The sequence below is a fragment of the Bos mutus genome, chromosome 10 (genome assembly GCF_027580195.1).
Source record: "Bos mutus isolate GX-2022 chromosome 10, NWIPB_WYAK_1.1, whole genome shotgun sequence".
In the NCBI taxonomy this organism is placed as follows: Eukaryota; Metazoa; Chordata; class Mammalia; order Artiodactyla; family Bovidae; genus Bos; species Bos mutus.
The window spans coordinates 46,474,311-46,497,362 of NC_091626.1; the positions used below are offsets into that span (position 1 = coordinate 46,474,311).

The 23,052-nt window shown below is 36.6% G+C and overlaps 1 protein-coding gene across 1 annotated transcript; it reads left to right on the forward strand.

Moving 5' to 3' along the window:
* Positions 1-785: 785 nt before the first annotated feature.
* Positions 786-22,902, forward strand: SLC24A5 (solute carrier family 24 member 5). The gene is made up of 9 exons (XM_005892138.2): positions 786-906; positions 1,776-1,955; positions 13,526-13,609; positions 13,700-13,803; positions 14,650-14,750; positions 17,139-17,422; positions 19,819-20,025; positions 21,897-21,998; positions 22,470-22,902. The coding sequence occupies exons 1-9, from the start codon at positions 786-788 to the stop codon at positions 22,790-22,792; spliced, it is 1,506 nt and encodes a 501-aa protein (XP_005892200.2). The 3' UTR covers positions 22,793-22,902.
* The last annotated feature ends 150 nt before the right edge of the window (positions 22,903-23,052 follow it).

Below are 23,052 nucleotides of genomic sequence, written 5' to 3' on the forward strand. Positions count from 1 at the left end.
GCCCTAACTGGAGAGAGAATGAAAGGCCCCAAAACAGCAATATAAAAGGGTACAAACTTAGCCAAAGAACACATAGACACCAGCTCCAACAACTTCTAGAAGGGCTGGAGAGAGAGGTGGAAGCACTTGTAAACTCAGGTCCTTAGAAATCTGGAGAAAGCCCACAGCAGGAGTGAAGACACAGACGTGGAGCAGACCTGTGGACACAGAGCAGCAAGGTGAGGGTGAGACAAACTGAGAAAGTAGCATTGCCATACACACACTATCATATGCAAAATAGATAGCTAGTGGGAAGCTACTGTATAACACAGGGAGCCCAGCCTGGAGCTCTGTGAGGACCTAGAGGGTGGGTTGGAAGTGGGGAAGGAGGCTCCACAGGGAAGGGTTATATATATAGAATTATGACTGATTTGCCTTGGTGTATGGCAGAAACTGCAACAATACTGTAAAGCAATTATCCTCAATTAAAAAAAAAAAAAAGCAAAGCCACTATGAAGACAAAGAATAAAATCAGTCCACAAAGAACGAGCTGCCTCGATCTGCCCTCAGGGACCATGGGTCAGGGGACTCTCCCCCTCCTCTCCACCTCTTCCAGCCTCTCTGAGGCTTATGGCTGCTGATCAGAGTAGCTTGACTGACTCCAGTCACCCTCCCTCATGCGCTGGCCTTGCTGTGATGTGCCCTGGGCAGGGCATGGGGCAGGAAGGAGATTCCTCACATGATCCAGCTTAATCCTCCTTTTCTCCCTTCCCAAGGCTGCACGCTGCAGAAACATTGCTACTGGCATGCAGATCAAAGGGGGCCCATGGTGGGCAAGACGGGCCCTGCTCCTCGGCCTCCTCTGGGCTACTGCGCACTTGCCTCCCCCAGGGGCCTCCCTGGCCCGGCGTCTCCCAAGGGCTACAGGTAGGTGGACACTGGGGTCAGCCACCCCTGCTGCTGCCGCCACATACAAATAAACAAAGAGAGGGGAATTCTTACTTGGCTTACTTTTGCTTGTGCTTGCCACTGTGTTTGCTCTCATTTTTAGCATTTGGTGGGGCTTCCCAGGTGGTGCAGTGGTAAAGAATCCAGAGACGCAAATTTGATTTGATCTTTCCTGGGTCGGAAAGATCCCCTGGAGTAGGAAATGTCAACCCGCTCCAATATTCTTGCCTGAAAAATTCCTTGGACAGAAGAGCCTGGCGGGCTATAGTCCATGCAGTCGCAAAGAGTCGATACGACTGAGCATTTAGATTATTTTAGCGTTTGGTAGGATATCAAACACTTTCAGTCCTTCAGATGTTATTGCTGGAGACTTCATCACGGAAAAAGGAATCTTTCATCCTAGAAATTCTCTCTGCAACAATTAATGATTCTCTGTGAGCCTTGAGATTTGTGGACAACTTGGGCTCTGAAATGGGAAAATGAGATTGCACGGATATTAGAAATTTTTATCTTCAGATATATAGTTTCTAGTTTAGGAGGAAAAGGGGTTCAGAATTCCCTTTTAGAGTTGAAGTAGACAAGGAAAACTGATTTCATTATTTCTTCTTTTAAATTCATCCACTATCTTTATTTTACTTTATTAAAACACCTCTTTTGGGTCCCAAAGACTAATATTTTTAAGGATCTATAATTATATCATAGTCAAAAGAGATTTATACATTTTCACCAGAGTTCTTAAAATTCCACCCAGAAACCCCACACTTACTATTTTCTTAAGGAATTTCTCTTTGTGGGCTTGGAATGCGTGACTTCAATATCCTTCAGTTTCACCTCCTTTTCCTTACCAGGAAATAGCACCCAGTGTGTTATATCCCCATCATCGGAGTTTCCTGAGGGCTTTTTCACGAAACAGGAACGTGCAGATGGAGGCATCATAATCTACTTCCTAATTATCCTTTACATGTTCATGGCTGTGTCAATTGTCTGCGATGAGTACTTCCTACCATCCTTGGAAATCATCAGTGAATGTAAGTAGCTGGAAATCTCCGCTATAACTTCCCAGAATAGTGATGCCACACACATATATGCCTGTGTTTGGAGAAGCTCAGTAACAATCCTGCCCATCTTACCTGGCTGCAGGACACTGACGTCTGTGTTGTGGCGTCCTGTACCTTGAGGAACTGGCCTGACTGTGGTTTTTCTTGGTAGCTCATGTACAGCAGGGCATCTTTAATGGGTATAAGGCAACAATCATACGGACTACGTCTAAAAACTGCCAGTTTGTCTGCTGTATTGTCTAGCTGTTAGTAAACTGTTTCAAATTTTATACACATGCACTTGGTGTATACTCCTAATACACTGGGCTCCTAATACTTGCCATCAAATACTTCAATTTTTTTTTAAATTTTTACTCTGAAATCTCTGTAACTTTTTAGAAATAGTAGATGATAAATAAATGCCTTTAAGGACCACCCTTCTACCTCTTCCTTTACCAGTATCCTATCAGGAGGGAAAGGAAACTAATTCATGTTAATGAACCAACAAATATATAAATAAGTCCTGCATCTCATGTAAAGTGACCTCAGGGATTAGGTAATCAAAAATTAAGCTCAGTTATTGGTTTCTGGGAAATAAGATCTGCCAAGCCCTTTAGTTCTGTTTCTTGAATCATGTGTATCACCCAGCATTCTGAGCATAGACCTTACATGGGTGCACTGGTCCCTAAAATCAGGATACCAGTGATGTATTATGGTAACTAAGCAAAAGTGCCTGCATTTCCAGGCTCTATCTCCTGTTTAATTAGTTTAACTGGTTGAGCATGCTCACTTCAGAGAAGGTCGAAGTTCAGGATTAGATTTCTCACTGCATACTCCCAGGATTGCACAGAAATAGCATGCCCTCTCCCCATCGCCAGACACACACACTGCTAGCACTTCTTCACAGAGGGAAAAAGCATGAATGTAGACTCTCCTTTTTCCCCTTTTCCCCTGGCCCCTTCCCCCACCCCTGCTGAAATGCAAGTCATTGTCTCTCTTTTCTCTCTTGTTAGTGCAGTATAGCAATATCCTTAGGACTTAAAACAGGATGTGGCAACAGTGGAGTCACTCAACACTTATTTCTGTAATTCAAAATATTTATAGAACAGGTCAGTGTAAGTTTATTATAATTATTATTTAATTTATATACACAGTTTTACTTTGATATTATATTTGACATGGACATTTCTTTAATAGAAATTAACATAATATTTTACTTAGATTGATGAAATGCAAGAAAAATAGAAGAAAAAGCATAAACTTTCCTACATTACTATCCCCCAGAGATCCCCACAGTTGTCATTTGCTATATTTCCTTTTAGTCTTTTAGATATTGCTACACATACAGTCTGAGACTGTTTCTTTTTCCTAAGATACTATTTTATTGTGAACATTTCCCCATATTATTAAATAGCCTTCAAAAACTTGATTTTTAATGGTAGCACAATACTTCCTGCTTCTGTAAATGATTTCAGCACCTAACACTGGTTTTTATACAGAATGAGCCCTCAGTAGAAATTTATCACAATTTTTTAAATTATTAGTTTTATTAGACATTTGATTTTTAAATTCTTTGTCCTACATAATGCTCATACTTGTATCAAATCTCTGCAAACTTCGCTGACCATTTCCTGACAAAGATGCAGAGCTATGCCTATTTTAAGCTTTATTTTATACATTGCCAAAAACATTTTACAAAAGGTGTGCCAGCAAAAACCTCCACAATGTGTGGTAGCTTCCATTCCAGAAAACCATAAATAATATCATTTCAATGTCTTTGTTAATTGCTTTAAAATAGAAGTTTATTTTATAAAATTTGCATTATCTTATTATTTGTGATGTTAAACATTTTACATAGGTACTGAAATTTGTGGTTTTGTTCTTGTGTTTTTTTTGCCCATGTTCTAATTAGGGGAGTTATTTGTCTTTTACTTATTGATTTCCAAGATTTTTTCTAATATAAATTTCTAACATAATTTTCCTATCATATGCTTTTTTTGGTTTGTTCGGTTTTGTATTTTGTGTGTTTATTGCATTGAAGTGTACATAGGTAAATTTATAAATATTTTCCTTTATGATTCTTCTTTTGGTTTTATACCTAGAAAAACCTTTTATCTCTAGGTCGGAAAAAATTTCATCTTCTCTTCTACTGATAGTTTTTTCTTTTCTTAACATTTATTTATTTATGTTGAATATTTTTATTTTTTCCACTAAGAATTTGTTTTGTTATAAGATACATTGCTGTTTTATGAAAAGTTGATCCATTATCTATACCCTCAACTCTATACTCTAATGATCTATTCATGTTTGTGCCAATACCACACTTTTCATTAGAAAAACTAAATCATATTAATTATATAAAACTAAGAAATTAAAAATTCAAGGTACTAACTCTCTACTTAGAATCTTTCTTTTTCTGGAAAATAATAAATCCCCATCCCCTTTTTTTGCTTCCTTGACTGAAAGAATGAACCCATCCAGAATTTTTTTTTAATAAAAACATGTCTTGGGAGTGGTAAATAAATAAATAACGTTTCTAGCCCTGCAGAAGAAACAACCTCATTAAAATTTAGATTGATACTTCAAAATAATCTTAAGTAACTTCATGAAACATCTATAAGTAACTTCATGAAACATCTATAATAACGACTTCCACCATGCCACTTGTGGGATTACCTTGAACATCATCAGCAAACATGCATTTCTCAAGTGAATTGCCTTTTGCTCTGAAATATAACACAGTTGCTATTATGGATGTGTGACTGATGGATGCCTACGCCACTGCCTATCTTCAGCTGCTAAGAATTGATCCCTGTCTTGAGTATTGAAAATACTGGCAACAAAATGAAATAGAAATAGTGCTAGCTTGATTCATTTTTAAATGCCTATAAATTAACTCTGTCATTTCTCTTTTCAAGGCCTTAGCATGGTCTTGTCCAAATTAGGACGTCAGCAATAAAAAACAGGCTCTCTGGGATCTGTTTACGTCCACAGAAACTAGCTTCAGAAAGTCTGTAAATGCTTTACACTTCCCCATAGTTCTTTGATGAGCATGAGTTATACAGTCCCACCCAACAAATAAGTATTAATATTATCCTCAAAATAATTTACTGAGCATTATACATTGTACTGGAATGTTATTAACTACTTATGTATTTATTATAGTTATTTTTCATAAACAATTATAGAAGACCAAACATGGTTCTAAATTAAATATATAAGGTTTTAGCTCTTCAAAAAACCCTACAAAGTAGGGACTATTAGATTGGTTTTACTAATGAAAAAACTGGGGCTGAAAGAATATACAAGTTCTCAAGACTACACAGGGCTTCCCAGGTAGCACAGTGGTAAAGAATCTGCCTGCCAATGCAAGAGACACAAGAGATGCAGGTTTAATCCCTGAATCAGGAAGATTCCCTGGAGGAGGAAATGGCAACCCATTCCAGTATTCCTGCCTGGAAAATTCTATAGACAGAGGAGCCTGGTGGGTTACAGTTCATGGGGTCACAGAGAGTTGGACATGACTGAACATACACACACACACACACACACAGAGCCAGTACACAGGAGAGCCCTGGTCTCTTTAATGTCAAAACCCAAGAATGTTTTCAATTGCTATATAATATAATTTTACACATCCTTATTTGAGATTAGCTGTCATAATACGGTTGTTTCAGAAGAACTGTTCTATTTAAATAATTTTAAAAGGTATTTTCCACCCAAGGGCACCAAAAATTTTGGTTGAAAAATACATCAAATAGTCATTGTAACTACAGAGGAAGTATACTACAAAATAATGAGAATCTACTGAGTCATTTTAAAACATCAGTTAAATTTTTCTGGAGTTGAGCTGTAGGAGTTGCTTGTATATTTTTGAGATTAGTTGTTTGTCCGTTGCTTCATTTGCTATTATTTTCTCCCATTCTGAAGGCTGCCTTTTCACCTTGCTAATAGTTTCCTTTGTTGTGCAGAAGCTTTTAAGTTTAATTAGGTCCCATTTGTTTATTTTTGCTTCTATTTCCAATATTCTGGGAGGTGGGTCATAGAGGATCCTGCTGTGATGTATGTCGGAGTGTTTTGCCTATGTTCTCCTCTAGGAGTTTTATAGTTTCTGGTCTTACGTTGAGATCTTTAATCCATTTTGAGTTTATTTTTGTGTATGGTGTTAGAAAGTGTTCTAGTTTCATTCGTTTACAAGTGGTTGACCAGTTTTCCCAGCACCACTTGTTAAAGAGATTGTCTTTAATCCATTGTATATTCTTGCCTTCTTTGTCAAAGATAAGGTGTCCATATGTGCGTGGATTTATCTCTGGGCTTTCTATTTTGTTCCATTGATCAATATTTCTGCCTTTGTGCCAGTACCATACTGTCTTGATAACTGTGGCTTTGTGTACGAGACAGCAAAAGAGACACTGATGTATAGAACAGTCTTATGGACTCTGTGGGAGAGGGAGAGGGTGGGGAGATTTGGGAGAATGGCATTGAAACATGTATAATATCATGTATGAAACGAGTCGCCAGTCCAGGTTCGATGCATGATGCTGGATGCTTGGGGCTGGTGCACTGGGACAACCCAGAGGGAGGGTATGGGGAGGGAGGAGGGAGGAGGGTTCAGGATGGGGAACACAGGTATACCTGTGGCGGATTCATTTTGATATTTGGCAAAACTAATACAATATTGTAAAGTTTAAAAATAAAATAAAATTTAAAATAAAAATAAAAATAAATAAAACATCAGTTAAGAATTTCAGCAACCTACTGGGGGTTGTAAATTAATGTTATAAATGGTTACCCACAATAATTAATACGAGAACTAAGCATTTTGTTTACGATGTACGAAATTATAGCATCGTACTGTGGAACCAAACCATCATGTTTGATTCAATGACATTCTGTGGAGTACACGTCTGAGTTCCAATCTAGGATACAGTGGTTGAATCGGCCGGCCCTGGCCCACCCCAGCCCCATCGTCCCATGATCCACTCTTCCAATCACTGACAGTGGTTCATTTGGTTATTAGCACAAGGGGCTTCAGCATGGTGAACTCTAGAAGTGGCTGGGACTGCAGTCTCCGTGCAGGGGATATGTTGGAGGTGGTGGAGGACAGAGCCTCTGGCTGATACTCTGGTCAGGCCCAGCTTAGACACATGAGTGCTTTGTCTGTCTGTAGCTATACACATTGGTTCTATATACATTGGTCTGTCAATTACCTCTAGAACCACTACCACTTGAGGCTTCCACCAAGGATCTTTCTCTTTCTTGCTCTACTCATGATCATTAAAGTCATATAACCTCTCCTTCGCATCTCAACACTAGGAAAGCAAGAACACACAAATCCTGAGACATTTTTTTGTGATCTTAACCAAGTAGATCCAATATGAGAAAATGCTGTTGCTATACCACCTTCCTTTAATCTTATCTTCTCTTTTATCCATTTAAGTTCTAAAGGAAAAGAGGCTAAAGATGATTCTTTGAACACATTTGTATATAATAGAAACTATATTAATTTACAGCCCATAGTAGGACGATTACCTCTCATCTTTATAAGCAGTTCATTTTTAGAAACACAAAAGTTCAGCAGAAAGCCAAAACAAATCCTTTACATATCATTTTAATATGTAATGGGGATCTCCTAGAGTTATTTCATCACTGTTTAGAGTACCTTTCTTTAACTTTTCTGAGGCTAACTACAGAGAAAACTGAGAACCCCTAGTGATTGGTCGGTCACTTGATACTGCCTAAAGTCCACAATGAGCTAATTATGAAATTTTTCACCTTAAATGTTACACTAATGTGCTATTCAATTGACACTCTAATCCCTCCACCATGTTGATCCTTTGAAGTATAACATGTCTTAAGTGAAAATGATCTTAACAAGGTTTTGGGAAACATACTTAAATAAAATATTTACTTTTTTATTAAAAATTCTTTTTATTCATTCTGCTTTGAACTAATATTTGTCCATGTTCTATTTTATGTTTCAGAAACAGACAATAAGAAAGAAATACAAGTTTTAATCCCAGGTAGAATTGATTCTAAATTGATAAAATTGAAAGGGAGTCAAATAATTCTGTGAGTATGGCATTTGGATAGCCGACAGTTTCAGGGGATTGTTTGATTCTTAATCCTTATGAAATTTACAGAGGCAAAGCCTTCCCCAAGAACAAAGAATCTAAGAAGAGTGCTTCCTCCCAGCCACACAGGCTCTCCTCTTAAGCGCATTTTCATCCTCTTTGCTTTTCTTTTTCCTCTGATCTAAACTAATCTGAATTTAAAATATAAATAAATACATTGTGGTTACTTTGGACTACATCTACATCTACCTTACGTATACAAAGATAAATAAATGTCAAGTGGTCTGGATATTACCAAAATGCTATTGTAGAGACAGGCAATAATAATAATAAAGCTATGCATTAAATCTCTTCACTTACCTTCATGGATAACAGAAAGAGCAGCTTTTTCAACTCAAAAAGATCTAAATACCCATCCCATCTCTGCAACTACTACCTATGTGACCTTGAGCAAGTTATGGAAACAAAACTCAGGTAATTGTGAGGTTTGGAGACAAAAAGTCTTGCATGTGGCTCTATATGATTGACTTACAGCAAGTGGAAACTAATTAATATTATAGCTGTTAGATTAGGGCATGGGGGCATCCTTTTCCAGTGGAATTGGGCTTTTCAAAACATTATACAGGGCTTCAGAATTTGTTCCGTTATGGCTCAGACAAGATATGAGATGATAACTATAAAGTACTCAAAATGTTTTTATTTACTATTAGAAGCATCACAGAGCATATAGATGCAATTGTGCATGGAGAGGCTAGGCATTTATTCCAGTGATGCTGACTTTACTCAAAATATTTCTAGAAATATATTTGAAATTAATGTCAGAACCAATTTTGCAAATCATAAAAAACACTGGTTTGCTGTCATACTTCATTTTGAACCCTAAGTAGAATTACTCAGCATAACTACCCACCATAGTCACTAGAATTGGGTCTGAATGACTTTTAATTGCTTTCAAAACTCAAATCCATTCACGAAGCATAAAAATTTGCTATCACTGAGGACTTTATAAAATTGTGCCAGAAGACACCAAATTGCTTATAGCCTAGTCTTGTAACTCTGTTAAATTTACATGTGAAAAGAACTGAAACTATATTTTTAAAAAGGTAGCAGCAGTTAAAATACAATGATAAAAGTATAAATGATGCTCCCTCCCATCTGTTTTCTCCTCTATCTTCTAAATTTTCAGTTAACATAGGGGTTTTAATTATAAAAGGAATTTATCTAACAATAAGAGGTGGTCCAGAGGCATAAGGCATAGAATTCATATTTTATACTTTTTTAAATTGATAAAAATTAGAAGATACCTTAAAGATTTGTATATTCCAACCCTCTTACAGATGCCAAAATACAAGCCTTGTCTGAATGACTTATCTAAATTCTTACATTAAGGTACTGGCAGGGCCAGAAGCCAGGTTTCCATTTTAGTTTAAAACTTTTTCTATATTATATTTCTAGAAAAAGATTTGCAAAGATGGTTATAAACTTTGCAGCATGGTATCAGAGAAGAGAATATGCTTAAGAAAAAGTCTGTAATCAGTAATCAGTTCATTATCATAAAGTTGCACTTTATATAACCAATGTAATATCCAAACCTATAAAGAAAACTCACCTTGAACATTTCTACTATATCCTCAAGGAAATATGATTAGTCCTTTAGAGTAGTAGAGAGGGAAAAAAAAATAATAGCTCTGGGGTGGGGGGAGAACAGAACAATTTATCTTTAATAATAAACTATAACAGAGAGAAATGCTACCCAAAGGTCAGTGAAGACAAAGCCAGTCGATTCTAAAGTTCAAAGGTATAAACCATTCTACAAAATATGCTTAGAACCTTAAGATATAACTTGTTAAAATATCTTTGAAGTTTTATACATCCATCTGTAGAGAGCTCTTCTTTTCATAACTCAAATAGAGCCCAGTGAATGGCAACAAGCTTTATTGTTATTGCCTTTTGAGAAGGAAAGTGTTCAGAAGGGTCACTTATTTTCTTACCTTGCAATAGCCAGATGGATCACTTTTTCTCTCTCCAGATTGAATTTTTCTAATGAAGCATTCTTCAGCCAGCATTAGACGAAGATCAGCCAATCACTCTTCAGCTGCCCCAAGTTTAGACAGTTTAAGATATTTTGTTCTTTTTTCAATTTCCTCCGTGTATTAGTTAACCCTGATTTCATTCAAGAATTCATGGTAATATCACTAGCTTTATACATTCTCTGGAATATGCTAGAACACTTCTGAATTATTACTAACTCTCACTAGCTATTTTTCCCCCTAGAAAAGAATACAATGGGCCAAGTTATGTACCAGTGCCACGAGGAAGGGAAGAAAATGATTCAACCACCTCCCATCCTACAATTGCCTCAGTGCCTTTCTGATCCTGAGTTTCTGTGGTGAAAAAGAAATAGCACTGGACTTAGGTATAGCTCAGCTGGTAAAGAATCCGCCTGTAACGCGGGAGACCTGGGTTCCATCCCTGGGTTGGGAAGATCCCCTGGCGAAGGGAAAGGCTACCCACTCCAGTATCCTGGCCTGGAGATTCCATGGACTGTAGAGTCCATGGGTCACAAAAAGTGGGACACGACTGAGTGACTTTCACTTTCATGTTTCATGCTTAGAATCAATAGACTTGGGGTTTACACCCGAACTCCTCACATTTAAGACCCTTACTTTCCATGTAACTTTAAGTTACTTAACCTTCTGGTTATCTGTTTTTTATATGTGAAATGGAAATACCACAACTCATATCTAAGAACTTCCCCGGTGGCTCAGATGGTAAAGAATCTGCCTGCAATGCAGGAGACCTGGGTTTGAGCCGAGTTGAGAAGATCCCCTGGGGAAGGGAATGGATGCCCACTCCAGTTCTTGCCTGGAGAATTTCATGGACAGAGACGCCTGGCAGGCTACAGTCCATGGGGCCACAAAGAGTAGGACACAACTGAGCAACTAACACTCATTTCCGAGAATAGCTGAGATGATTAAATTATGTATATGAAAGTGAATTGTATGCAATGAATATATTTAATTCATAGATAAAATTTTTAAGAAGTTAATAGAACAATATGCTTCATCTTTTCTAAGTTTTAAGACCAACTGGACCTCCTATGTATCAGAGTTGTAGTAAAAGTATAAATACTATATATATATGCAAAATCACTCTAACCAGTTAAAGAAATGCTATGAAATATAACTTACGTAAATTATTACTTCTGTCCCTTCATTAGTCACCACAAGTAGTGTTCATCAAGCAACATGACCAAAGGTAAATAGGATAGAGAACTTGGATTTGGTTAACTCCATCCTGAGAGGATTTTTCCCAGTGGAGGCATAACAGGTAGCAAAACAGTTCTGACTAGAGCTGGTTGGACCACTGAGACCAGATAGCCTCATGAGGATAAAAAAGATGACTGTGGCTGGTATCACCAGCAAGCAACACTAGATGTCTTTCTGAAAGTGAAAGTGAAAGTCACTCAGTCGTGTCCAACTCTTTGTGACCCCATGGACCCCATGTGACCCCATGGACCCCATGGACTTTGTGACCCTATGGATCTTCCCAACCCAGGGATCAAACTCAGATCTTCCCAACTCAGGTCTCCTGAACTGCAGGCAGATTTATTAACAGCTGAGCCACCAAGGAAGCCCAAGAATACTGGAGTGGGTAGCCTATCCCTTCTCCAGCAGATCTTCCTGTCCCAGGAATTGAACCGGGGTTTCCTGCCTTGCAGGCTGATTCTTTACTGGCTGAGCTACCAGGGAAGCCCATCTTTCCAAGCACTTCTCACATTTTTCACAATGAAAGCCCAAGTGCTTGCTAGGATCCACAAGGCTTTATATGATCTGGCCCTCTCTCACCTTTGACTTCATCATCTACAGCTCTCCTTCACACACTGCATTCCAGATACTCTGGCCTTTCTCTGTTTCTTGAACACATAGGCTAACGTCTGCCTCAAAACCTTTGCACGCATTCCATCTGCCTATATTACTCCCAGGTCTATGTGTGGCTACTCCCTCACTTTGTTAGCATCTTGGGGAAGTCCTTTCTGGTTACCCAATCTAAAATTACAGTCTTTCCTCCATGAAATTTTATATCCACCTTCCTGATTTTTGAGCTTCCCTGGTGGCTCAGATGGTAAAGCATCTGCCTACAATGCAGGAGACGCGGGTTCAATCCCTGGGTCGGGAAGATCTCCTGGAGGAGGAAATGGCAACCCACTCCAGAATTCGTGCCTGGAAAATCCCATGGACAGAGGAACCTGGTAGGCTATAGTCCATGGGGTCACAAAGAGTTGGACATGACTGAGCAACTTCACACCTAACTTTTGCTCCTTCTAACACAATATATATTTTTTTCTTGTCTGTTTACTCTCACTGAAATTAAATTCCAGAAGAGAAATGTTTGTCTGTTTTGTGACTGCCACATTCCTATCACATAAAAAAAGCATCTGATACAGTAGGTGGTCAATAAATACAACAAATAGATAAATAATAGTCAGGTGTTCCAGTTATCAATGGCTTATGAAATCACCCCAAAACTAGGGGCTTAAAAGAACAATCATTTCAGACTTCTCATAGCTTTAAGGGTTTACTGGCCTCAGCTGGATGGTTCTTGATTGAGGTCTTTCATGCAGTGACATTCAGAAAAAGGACTATAATTATCTGAAAGCTCCCTCCTTCACATGTCTGGTGCTGGGACGGGAGGATTCAAAACTGAGGGGCTGAAACAGCAGGGCTTCCTGGGGCATCTCTATGTGGGCTCTTCACAAGGTCTTTCCTATATGGCAGCCAGGGATTTTATGTGGTAGCTTAGGGCTCTGAAGCAAATGTCCCGAGAGAGAGAACCATTAGAAAGCTTTTTCACCTTTTATGTCCTAGCTTCAGGCATGTGGTTCTGTCATACTTTCAGCAGTCACAAAGGCTCATCTAGGCTCAAAATACATAAACTCTACCTTGTTTTTTGTTTTAGTTTGTTTGACAGGGAATGGACAGGTTCTGGAAAACTATGTGGGCAGAAATATTGTAGCTATTTTTATAAAATTCAACCTGCTACGCCACCAACAAAAAAGAAATCAGTAATGTCAAAGGCAGATATCTCAGTAGAGAAGTAGAACTTGAGGTGGACTGGAGAGTGAGCAACAGGTAATGGCCCTACAGGTAAGAATAAGGAAATACTGACTACAGGTGACAGGGACTCAACCAAGCACACCAGAGTTTGAGGGTCTGGGAAGACTGTCAAAAATCAATAATATACTAAACAATAAACATTGACAAAGGATTGCTATCAATGGCTTGGAAACTGAATTTTCATTCTAATTTTAACTTTCTGATATAGGGTAAATAATGCCTAGAAGGCTGCCTGTGTTGGCTGTTTTCCAGTTGAAGTTAGTATCAATGGCTTTCTATGAAAATGTAGCTTTGGTATCTATTTAGTTATGAGAACATGCTCTCCCATTTGTCACTTTACCAGGCTTAATATAATTTCATTTGTCTTCAGCCTTAGGACTGTCCCAGGATGTTGCAGGTGCAACTTTTATGGCAGCCGGTAGTTCAGCTCCTGAATTAGTTACTGCTTTCCTAGGTAAATACCACTCCTTTTATTTTTTTGCTTAATTGGTGTTATTTGATCTTCTCCAAGTCAACACTAACTTAGCTACTATCTGGCTCATAGGTGTATTTATCACAAAGGGCGATATTGGCATTAGCACCATTCTTGGATCTGCAATCTATAACCTCCTTGGTATCTGTGCAGCCTGTGGCTTACTATCTAATGTGGTACGTAAGAAAACTTTATTCAACAAAATATAGTCTTGACAAATTATAAGAACTGCTTATTGTCAAACCACAACATGAATCAGCCACAGGTATACATATATCCCCTGCCTTTTGAACCTCCCTCCCATCTCCCTTCCCATCCCACACCTCTAGGTTGATACAGAGCCCGTTTGAGTTTCCTGAGACATACAGCAAATTCCCGTTGGCTATCTATTTTACATATGGTAATGTTTCCATGTTACTTTCTCCATACATCTCACCCTCTCCACCCCTCTCCCCATGTCCATAAGTCTATTTTCCATGTCTGTTTCTCCACTGCTTCCCTGCTCTTCAGTACCATTTTTCTAGATTCTATATATACACGTTAGTATATGATATTTATCTCTTTCTGGTTTACTTCACTCTGTATAATAGGCTCTAGGTTCATCCACAGAAATAACAGAAAATAACAGAATTTGACAGAGTTTGACAGAAAAGAACAAAATTCTGTAAAGCAATTATCCTTCAATTAAAAAATAAATTTATAAAAAAAAAGACAAAGAAAAACAAAAGAACTGTTGATAGTCTGGAACAAACAAGGCACTAGGAATGTGTTCAATTAAGTTTATTAATCAGTAGAAAAACAACATGTATTCAATTTTAAGTTAACCCACAAATACCTCTTGGTCAAATTTATGAAAATCAGACTAGGTTTAGAAACACAATTTTTCTTAAAATTCCTTTCTCTAAAAGCAATATGTAAAAGATAACAATGTTTAACTACAAATATACAAATAATTTTAGTATTACACTAAGCAAGTACTTGAAGAAGTAACAGTGTAATGGAAACATTAATTATTTTTACAGGTTCCAACGCTATCATGTTGGCCCCTATTCAGAGACTGTGCGGCATATGCTATCAGTGTAGCAGCACTTCTTGCCATAATATTTGACAACCAAGTTTACTGGTAAGCTTGAAAAGATCACTACTCTTATGTAAAACAATGACAGAGAGTACTTTTATAAAATTCTAGTTTAGTAACTTTTTTTCAGAAATGTTATTTCTTTCCCTTCTTAATTATCTACCCCTTTCATACATTTTCCTGGAGATCTCTGAGCTAACCTCGTCATCACAATTGCTGGTGGGGTTGTTCTCCCTTTGCAATTTTTCAGTCAAATCAGTCTTCCTTTTTGTCTAACCAGCAGATGTTACCATCCTTCTTTTTCCCTACTGACTACCTTCTCAGAAAGCTTCCAAATTTTAGATGTTTGTTAAAGCCCCAAGAGGTGGCTTTTTCCTCTATTGGGTTGTTTACCTTTCCTCAGTTAGAAGTGGCCATGATCACACAATTAGAGATAACAAAGAAACAAAGTCCCTTTAAATTCCTCCAACTTTTTCCCTGATGTTCATTTACTAAGAGAACTATAGCCCTCTTCCTCTAAAAATTAAAAATGTTTTAGCTTTCAAGACTAAAAACTATTTGTTTTATTTATAATCTCCCCATGCCTTGTCGTTCTAAGAAAATGGAAACAGTCACTTTTTCAGCTAACACGTACCAGGTATTTGTTAGGTATTGATCACTATGAGATGAGTCTTAACAGATGAATAAATGTCAAACATAGACACACAGACTGTACATTGCCTGATGGTGGAGGTCAATGGCACCCCTCTGGAATACTAGAGGGGTGCCATTTGGCAATGCTGCTCTAATACCTGCTATCAAGAAACTTCAAACCTAGCAGGGAGTAAATTTTCAAAGTGAATCTTTCTGACATCTAGTCTGTCTCCCAAGGAAAGACTGTTGGTTACAACAGAAGTGCTTCTGGGACTTAGCAGTTGTCTGCCAGGGGACAATGACTGTGGGAGTATCCAAGCTAATGCTCCTTTCATTAGGGATATCAAGAACTCTGTGCTTTCAAGCTGTAGCAGTGATTCACTAGCTATAAAATAAAAGGTAAATGCAAGGTTCAAATGTGATGATATCAGATAATCAAACTTCTCTAAATAGCAAACCAGAGTATAGGAAAATGGTGCAAGCCAAACTCATTTACATTAAAATCATCAAAAAATCTCAGTATAGCAAATTGAAAAGCTTCAGCCAGTCTAACATATTCTGATTTAGCACAGAATTCCTATACCAGAACAACTGAAATGAAGGGATACTATATTCTTGTAATTATTATGTGTTTTCAATGAACTTAAGTGGAGAAGCCCCATCACTATTCATTAGTTTCACTTTCACTTTGAAAATCTGTAATTACTATTATTTTCAAATAGGGCTTCCCAGGTGGCTCAGAGGGTAAAGAATCTGCCTGTAGTGCTGGAGACTCAGGTTTGATCCCTGGGTTGGGAAGATCCCCTGGAGAAGGGAATGGCAACCCACTCCAGTATCCTTACCCAGAGAATCCCATGGACAGAGGGGCCTAGTGGGCTACTGTCCGTGGGGTTGGAAAGAGTTGTACAGGACTGAGCGGCCTACACTTTCACTTCACTTCATGAATACAAATATCCAAGAAGCTCAGTAGACTTCAGGTAAGATGAACTCATATCCACATTGAGACACACTATAGTCAAACTTTCAAAAACAAAGAGAACCTTGAAAGCATCAAGAGAGAAGTGAATCATCTCATACAAGGGACCTCAATAAGATTATAAACAGATTTAACTTTCAGAGGCCAGAAGGCAGTGGGCAGATACATTCAAAGTGCTAAATGAAAAAAAAAGTCAACTGAGTCCCATATCTGGCAAAATGGTCCTTCAATAGTGAGGGTGGAATTAAGAGATGTCAAGCTAAACAAAAATTGAGGGAGCTCCTTACCACTAGATGTTCCTTGCAAATAACATTCAAGGGAGGTGTGCAAGGTGAAATGAAGGGACACTAGACAGTAACTTGAAGGCTTATGGAGAAATGAAGATCTCAATTAAGGTAAATACATGGGCAGTTATAAAAGCTGGTGTTATCCTAACAATGGTTAGTAACTGGACCTTTTGTTTCCTGCATGATTTGAGAGACTGGTACATTTAAAGGAAAAATATTCGGACACGACTAAGTAACTAACACACATTTTCAAAGAACTTTCTATGCTTGCTATTTTGAAGGATTCTACAAATTAAGAATGAGTTTATAATCCTTGTTTTTAAAATACAAAAAGGACAGTGTCGAACTTTCATCAATCAGTAAGTCTTTAATAATGTTGTAACCAAATCTGGACACATCTATAAAATCAAAATGTATCTAGAATACTTCTGTTCTATTGTTTCATTAGAAAGTTAAGCAGATACTGCCCCAAAACTACTAACTCTAAAATAACTTTCACTTTAAATTGAAAACCACACAAATTTCTCTAATTTATAGGTATGAAGGAACTTTACTGCTTTTGATGTACGGATTATATGTTGTGGTGCTGTGTTTTGACATTAAAATTAACCAATATATTATAAAGAAATGCAGTCCTTGCTGTACCTGTCTTGTCAAAGCAATAGAAGAGAGAAGTGAACAACAGCTACTGATGGGATGGGAAGAAGAGGATCAACCATTCATCCGTAGGCAATCAAGAACTGACAGTGGAATATTTCATGAAGATTCTGGCTACTCCCAACTTTCTTTAAGTTTACATGGTCTTAGTCAGGTTTGTGAAGGTAATAACCCCATCATGACCACTGTTAAGTCTGTTACTAGCAAAACTTAATTTCATTTCAATTCGGCAAGTACTATATACTTACTACTTTAAAAATACTATGGGAATTTAGAGATGATCAAGAGGCAGACCTATCCTTAAAGAAGTTTCCAAATATTTCAGAAAAAGAACAAAATAGCTAAAATATGAACATTTAAATACTGTAAAGAGAAAGAAATAAAGTATAAACATAGTTCCTAAATGGGACAGATGGTAAAAAAAATTTGATGAGGATGGTCAGATAGGAAAGATTATCACAGAGACAAACTAAGCCTTGTAGAACAGTAAGATTTTAACAAATTGATTTACGGTAATAGCTACTGAAGTTTTATCAGACTTCATATGTCATAAGTAAATGATGCAGAGCTAAGAGTAAAAAGCATTCCATGGATTGATAAAGAAATAACATGGGAAAAAGGCTTGTCAAGTACTAACATAACTGGAGGACTGAATGTGCAGAATGGAAGCAGAAGAAAGGTGGATAGGAAGGAATACGACAGTCTTAAATGCTAGATCAATAGCATTTGCAGGTTTGCAGAGAAATTATCAGAACTGAAATATGAGATAAAAGACATGCTGCTAGACCAACTGATGTGTTTAACAGATGCTTAGACAAGGTGAAGGCAGTGGGAATACAAGAAAATAGATGTGAGACAATGCAGAGGAAGCATCACCAAGACCTGGCAACTGAAGGGCTACATGGGAGCAGAGATAATTCTGAGGCTTTTGATCATGACAAAGTAAAATGAGAATACCACTTACAAATCTAGGAATTTAGGAAGAGCTGGTGTGAAGAAAAAGTAGGAAGGAGACAGCTGAATTTTAAACATGTGAAGCAGTAGCAAAACATGTAAATAAATGTTTATAGTATGTATGCTAAGTCGCTTCAGTCATGTCTGACTCTTTGAGACTTGATGGACTGTAGCCCACCAGACTCCTCTGCCCATGGGATTCTCCAGGCAAAAATACTGCAGTGGGTTTCCATGCCCTCCTCCAAGATCCCCTGGGGAAAAGAATGACCTACCCACTGCAGTATTCTTGCCTGGAGAATCCCATGGACAGAGGAGCCTGTCAGGGCTACAGTCCATGAGACTGCAAAGAGTCAGACATGACTGAGCAACTAACATGTTTAGTATATAGGAAGTCAAATTCAGCTACAGCCAGAAATAAAAATTTAGGGATTTTTTTTTTAATAAAGTGGTTTTAAGAAACAGATTCTGCATTTTATTTAGTACATTAGACAAGGAACTTAGTAATTTATTATCTGAAAAAATTAAAACATGAATTTTCCCCTTCTTACAAAGATTATAGTTTCTAGTCTTTCAGGTACAAGAAGTACACATTTCTAAGTTAAATTTTATAACAAGAAACTAAAAAACACAGTCCAAACATTTTTTTATTACAATAAAATTATATCTGTTACTTTCTGGCCCATTTGCTGCAATGTGGCAAAAAAAAAAAAAAATTATGAGTTATTTTACTAGTATTAGTGGTAATGTGACCTAATACATGGGCAAAACATTGGACTGGCCAAAAAGTTTGTTCAATTTTTTCCATAAGATGGTATGGAAAAAACCGACCAAACTTTTTGGCCAACCCAATATTTTATAAGTGCCATACAAATTTTAAACAATCTAAAGTGAAGTCTCCTTTTTATCTAATATATTATTATTGACTTCTTCCACCAAGTTAATAGAACAAGTTGAATTTAAAAAACATACTCAAGTTTTATAAGTTACACTGTAGATTCAATACTACTTCCAATTTTCTTAAGGTTCTAAGAATTGTGGTGAATTTTGTTTAGTAAATTAATGAAAGAAAATGATGAAATAAGCCCCGTAAAATCACCTGAGAATCAGAAATATTCAACTTAATAAAAAGATTATGCTATAGCTATCTTTTACTCCCTAAGAATACATTTTGTGATACATAGGGCAGGCTAGAGGTATCATCAATACTGGGAAGTGGAGACAACTGGGGTTGCTAAGGGAAGACACCAGGTTAATCCCATAAGCAAAAGTTACTAAAAACCATCCACATTGTAGAAAATCAAGAGATATTGAACTCACTCTTCAGAAACATTTATGTTTCTAACACACTTAGTGAATGAGCCTAAACACTCTGATGGATTTAAGACCCCAAATCAAGAAATGCTGAATATCACATTTTATAGTCAGCCCTGAAGTCTCAATTAGCTTCTTTTTGCCAGCAATATCAGTAATGAGATATTCAAATGTTTTAAATAGCCTCTTAAAAACTGATACAGCTAATTTATTTCAATATAGCTTCTTAAATGGACATTTCTAACTTAATTGGCCATTTGAGAAAACTCAAAATCATTTAATTTTTCCTTAACAGATCCGCCAAGTGTTTTCAACATGCCTGAAGCCGACTTAAAAAGAATTTTTTGGGTACTATCCCTTCCCATTATTATACTACTTTTTCTAACCACACCAGATTGTAGAAGAAAGTTTTGGAGAAAGTATTTTGTGATAACATTTTTTATGTCAGCACTGTGGATATCTGCATTTACATATATCCTAGTTTGGATGGTCACAATAACTGGTATGTATAATATCTTAAGAGCACAATTTAAAAATAATCAGTTGTATATAAGAACAGCATATATTCACTAAGTATAATCTAGTTAAAGAGAAAATTTGTTTTTCAGCGGACTAAAAATAAAGATTAGTGCTATTTACAAAAAGATTAAATATTAATATACCAACAAGCTCACTCAGGTTTTGTGAGGTGTATACCACATGTCAAGCTATATGGTCACTATTACACAGCCCAGGGGTACAAGTCAAAGGAACATGTTATAAATGATGTCAAATTCACAGAATTTCTATTTTGCTAATAATTAAATCACATTGCATGGGTCCACAAGATAGTCTTTATACTGAATGCCATCCCATACTTTAACATATGGCAAGGTGCCAGTGTTTTGAGACAACAATGGGTATTCACTGTTTAACTGGATTACATTTTGTTTTTTAATATGGCAATATAAATGTACTACAAAATGAATTACAAGGGTATAAAATAAAGTCTCATTTTAGTTTCTACTACTTTCATGATTAAGATTTAACTATTACTACCTGGCCATAATCAGCTCTAGTCCCAAAGAACTCGTAGTTCAGAAGGAAAAACTGAATATAAACAATGTACAAAAAAAAAAATCAGGAATTTCTCCCAAAAAGGTTAACCTGAATGGACTTAATCAGAGGTGAGCAACCCACCACCTGTGTACCCAAACACTGAGTCTCCTGTTTTTGCGAGTTAAGTTTTACTGAACAGTCAAGCCCATCCATTTATATATTATCCATGAATGCTTTCACATTACACTGGCAGAGCTGAATAACTGCAACAGAGATTGTATAGCCTACAAAACCTAAAAAAATTACTATCTCACCCTTTCAAAAAAAAGTTTCCTGACCTCTGACTTTTCTCAAATTAATATATGACTTAGAATAGTATGCTATTCTAAGAATATTTCTTTTTTTATGAGTAATATGGAAAAATCCAAGCCTGCATATTAAAGCTCTCCATAAATGTTCTCAGCCAGGTCACATTTGATGTTAGGAAAACAAGAAAAGAACAAAATCAAGTACTAGATCACAGAACAGTCCCCAAGATGATAAATCTTAGTGTTATTTATGTACATATGAACTCTGGCAAACCAGTAACAAATTAACAACCAATTACAGTTCCATTAGCAATATATAAGCATGCAATAAATATGCTACTTGAAGTTTTTTTAATTAACATTTTAAGAAGAAAAAAAAAGAATTGTAAAGCAAGTTTTCAATTACAATATAAAGAGCAGTTACATTCTAGTTCTGTTTCCCAAAATGGATACATTTATGAAAAATGATGAACTGCCATCAGATTTAACAGAGGTATTAAAGCGGAACCACAAAGTTAGAAAGACTCAAGTAGAAGCCTATTTCCTCAGATTTATGATTTCCCAAAGGAAACACCTAAACTAAGGTATATCACTAAAGTAGAACTTTAAAAATGCATACCATGTTAACACATTTACAGCCTAAAAATAGCTATAATATGCTTAAATCTGACCTTTTTAGGAAATGTTTTTAAAAAGGAGAAGAGAAAATGACCAATCTTATTGGCATATTTTAAGCAACAGCCTTGATAACAGTGGACATCCAAAACTTCTATAAGCATACCACATAGGGAAATTATTCCTTGGTAGAATTTTGTGTATTAAATATCACCATCTGTCATGAAAAATCTGTGCTACCTTGGTTACCAATTCACCAATATTATTCAAATATTTTGCTACCTAAAATCTAAGTACATATTGGTTCTGAAATCTAAATATGTCTATTTTCTTTTTCAGGAAAGAAATATCTGCAGAGAACAGTTAGTGAATCTATAAGATTTGTAATATATAATATCTATGTTTGTTACAGGGGAAACATTAGAAATTCCAGATACAGTAATGGGCCTTACTTTATTAGCAGCAGGAACAAGCATACCAGACACGATCGCAAGTGTGTTGGTTGCAAGAAAAGGTAAGAACTGGGTCCCTCAAGCTGCAGTGCCCATTCTTAAAAGCCTGACTGAAATACACTGAGCAAAGATACCTTTAAAATATTTCCTCAGTAACATACTTTGAAGAAAAAAGAACTCAAGAGGAAGCATTTACTATTTAATTAATTTCACTAAATCTAATCCCCTAAATAATATTCACCTGAAATGTGAATTAAATCGTAATTAACCATGTTAGAATGAAAAGCAACAAGTAATCTATATACCTTATTGAAAAATGGTTTAATAAATAAGGATAATTATTATTAGATAAATAAATGTTAAGACTTTAAATACTAACCCCCTAAAATTTAAAAATACAAATTCAGTAAGACTTTTGCTCTAATACAATTTTCCAAAACAAACAGAAAAAGTATCCAGTGTTTTTTCTTATGAAGCTTATTAATAAAATACAGTATTGGTATGCACATTTAACAACATGCTTTTTTTTGCAGGCAAAGGAGATATGGCTATGTCTAACATCGTGGGATCCAATGTCTTTGATATGCTATGCCTAGGTGTTCCATGGTTTATTAAAACTGCATTTATAAATCCATCTGCTCCTGTAGAAGTGAACAGTAGAGGACTAACTTACATAACCATCTTTCTCAACATTTCAATTGTTTTCCTTTTTTTAGCAGTTCACCTCAATGGCTGGAAACTAGACAGAAAGTTGGGAGTAGTCTGTCTGTTACTGTACTTGGGGCTTACAACATTATCAGTTCTATATGAACTTGGAATTATTGGAAACAATAAAATAAGGGGCTGTGGTGATTAACGTTAACAGTGTTATGTGGAAAATGTGAATGATGGGGAAGGGCAGAGAAGAAAACCTCCATTTCTTCATTTAACTCAAATAAAAAATATTCTGAACTTCAGAATCTAAAACTTACTTACAGTAGTTTTTTATCACCAACAAAAGTAATTTAAAGCCAATCAAAATCATATCCTAATTTGTCTGAGCCCTTTCTTTTCAAGGACAATTACATATATTAAACAGAAGTTTTGGAAAAAACTATCTATGCTTTACCTTACAGT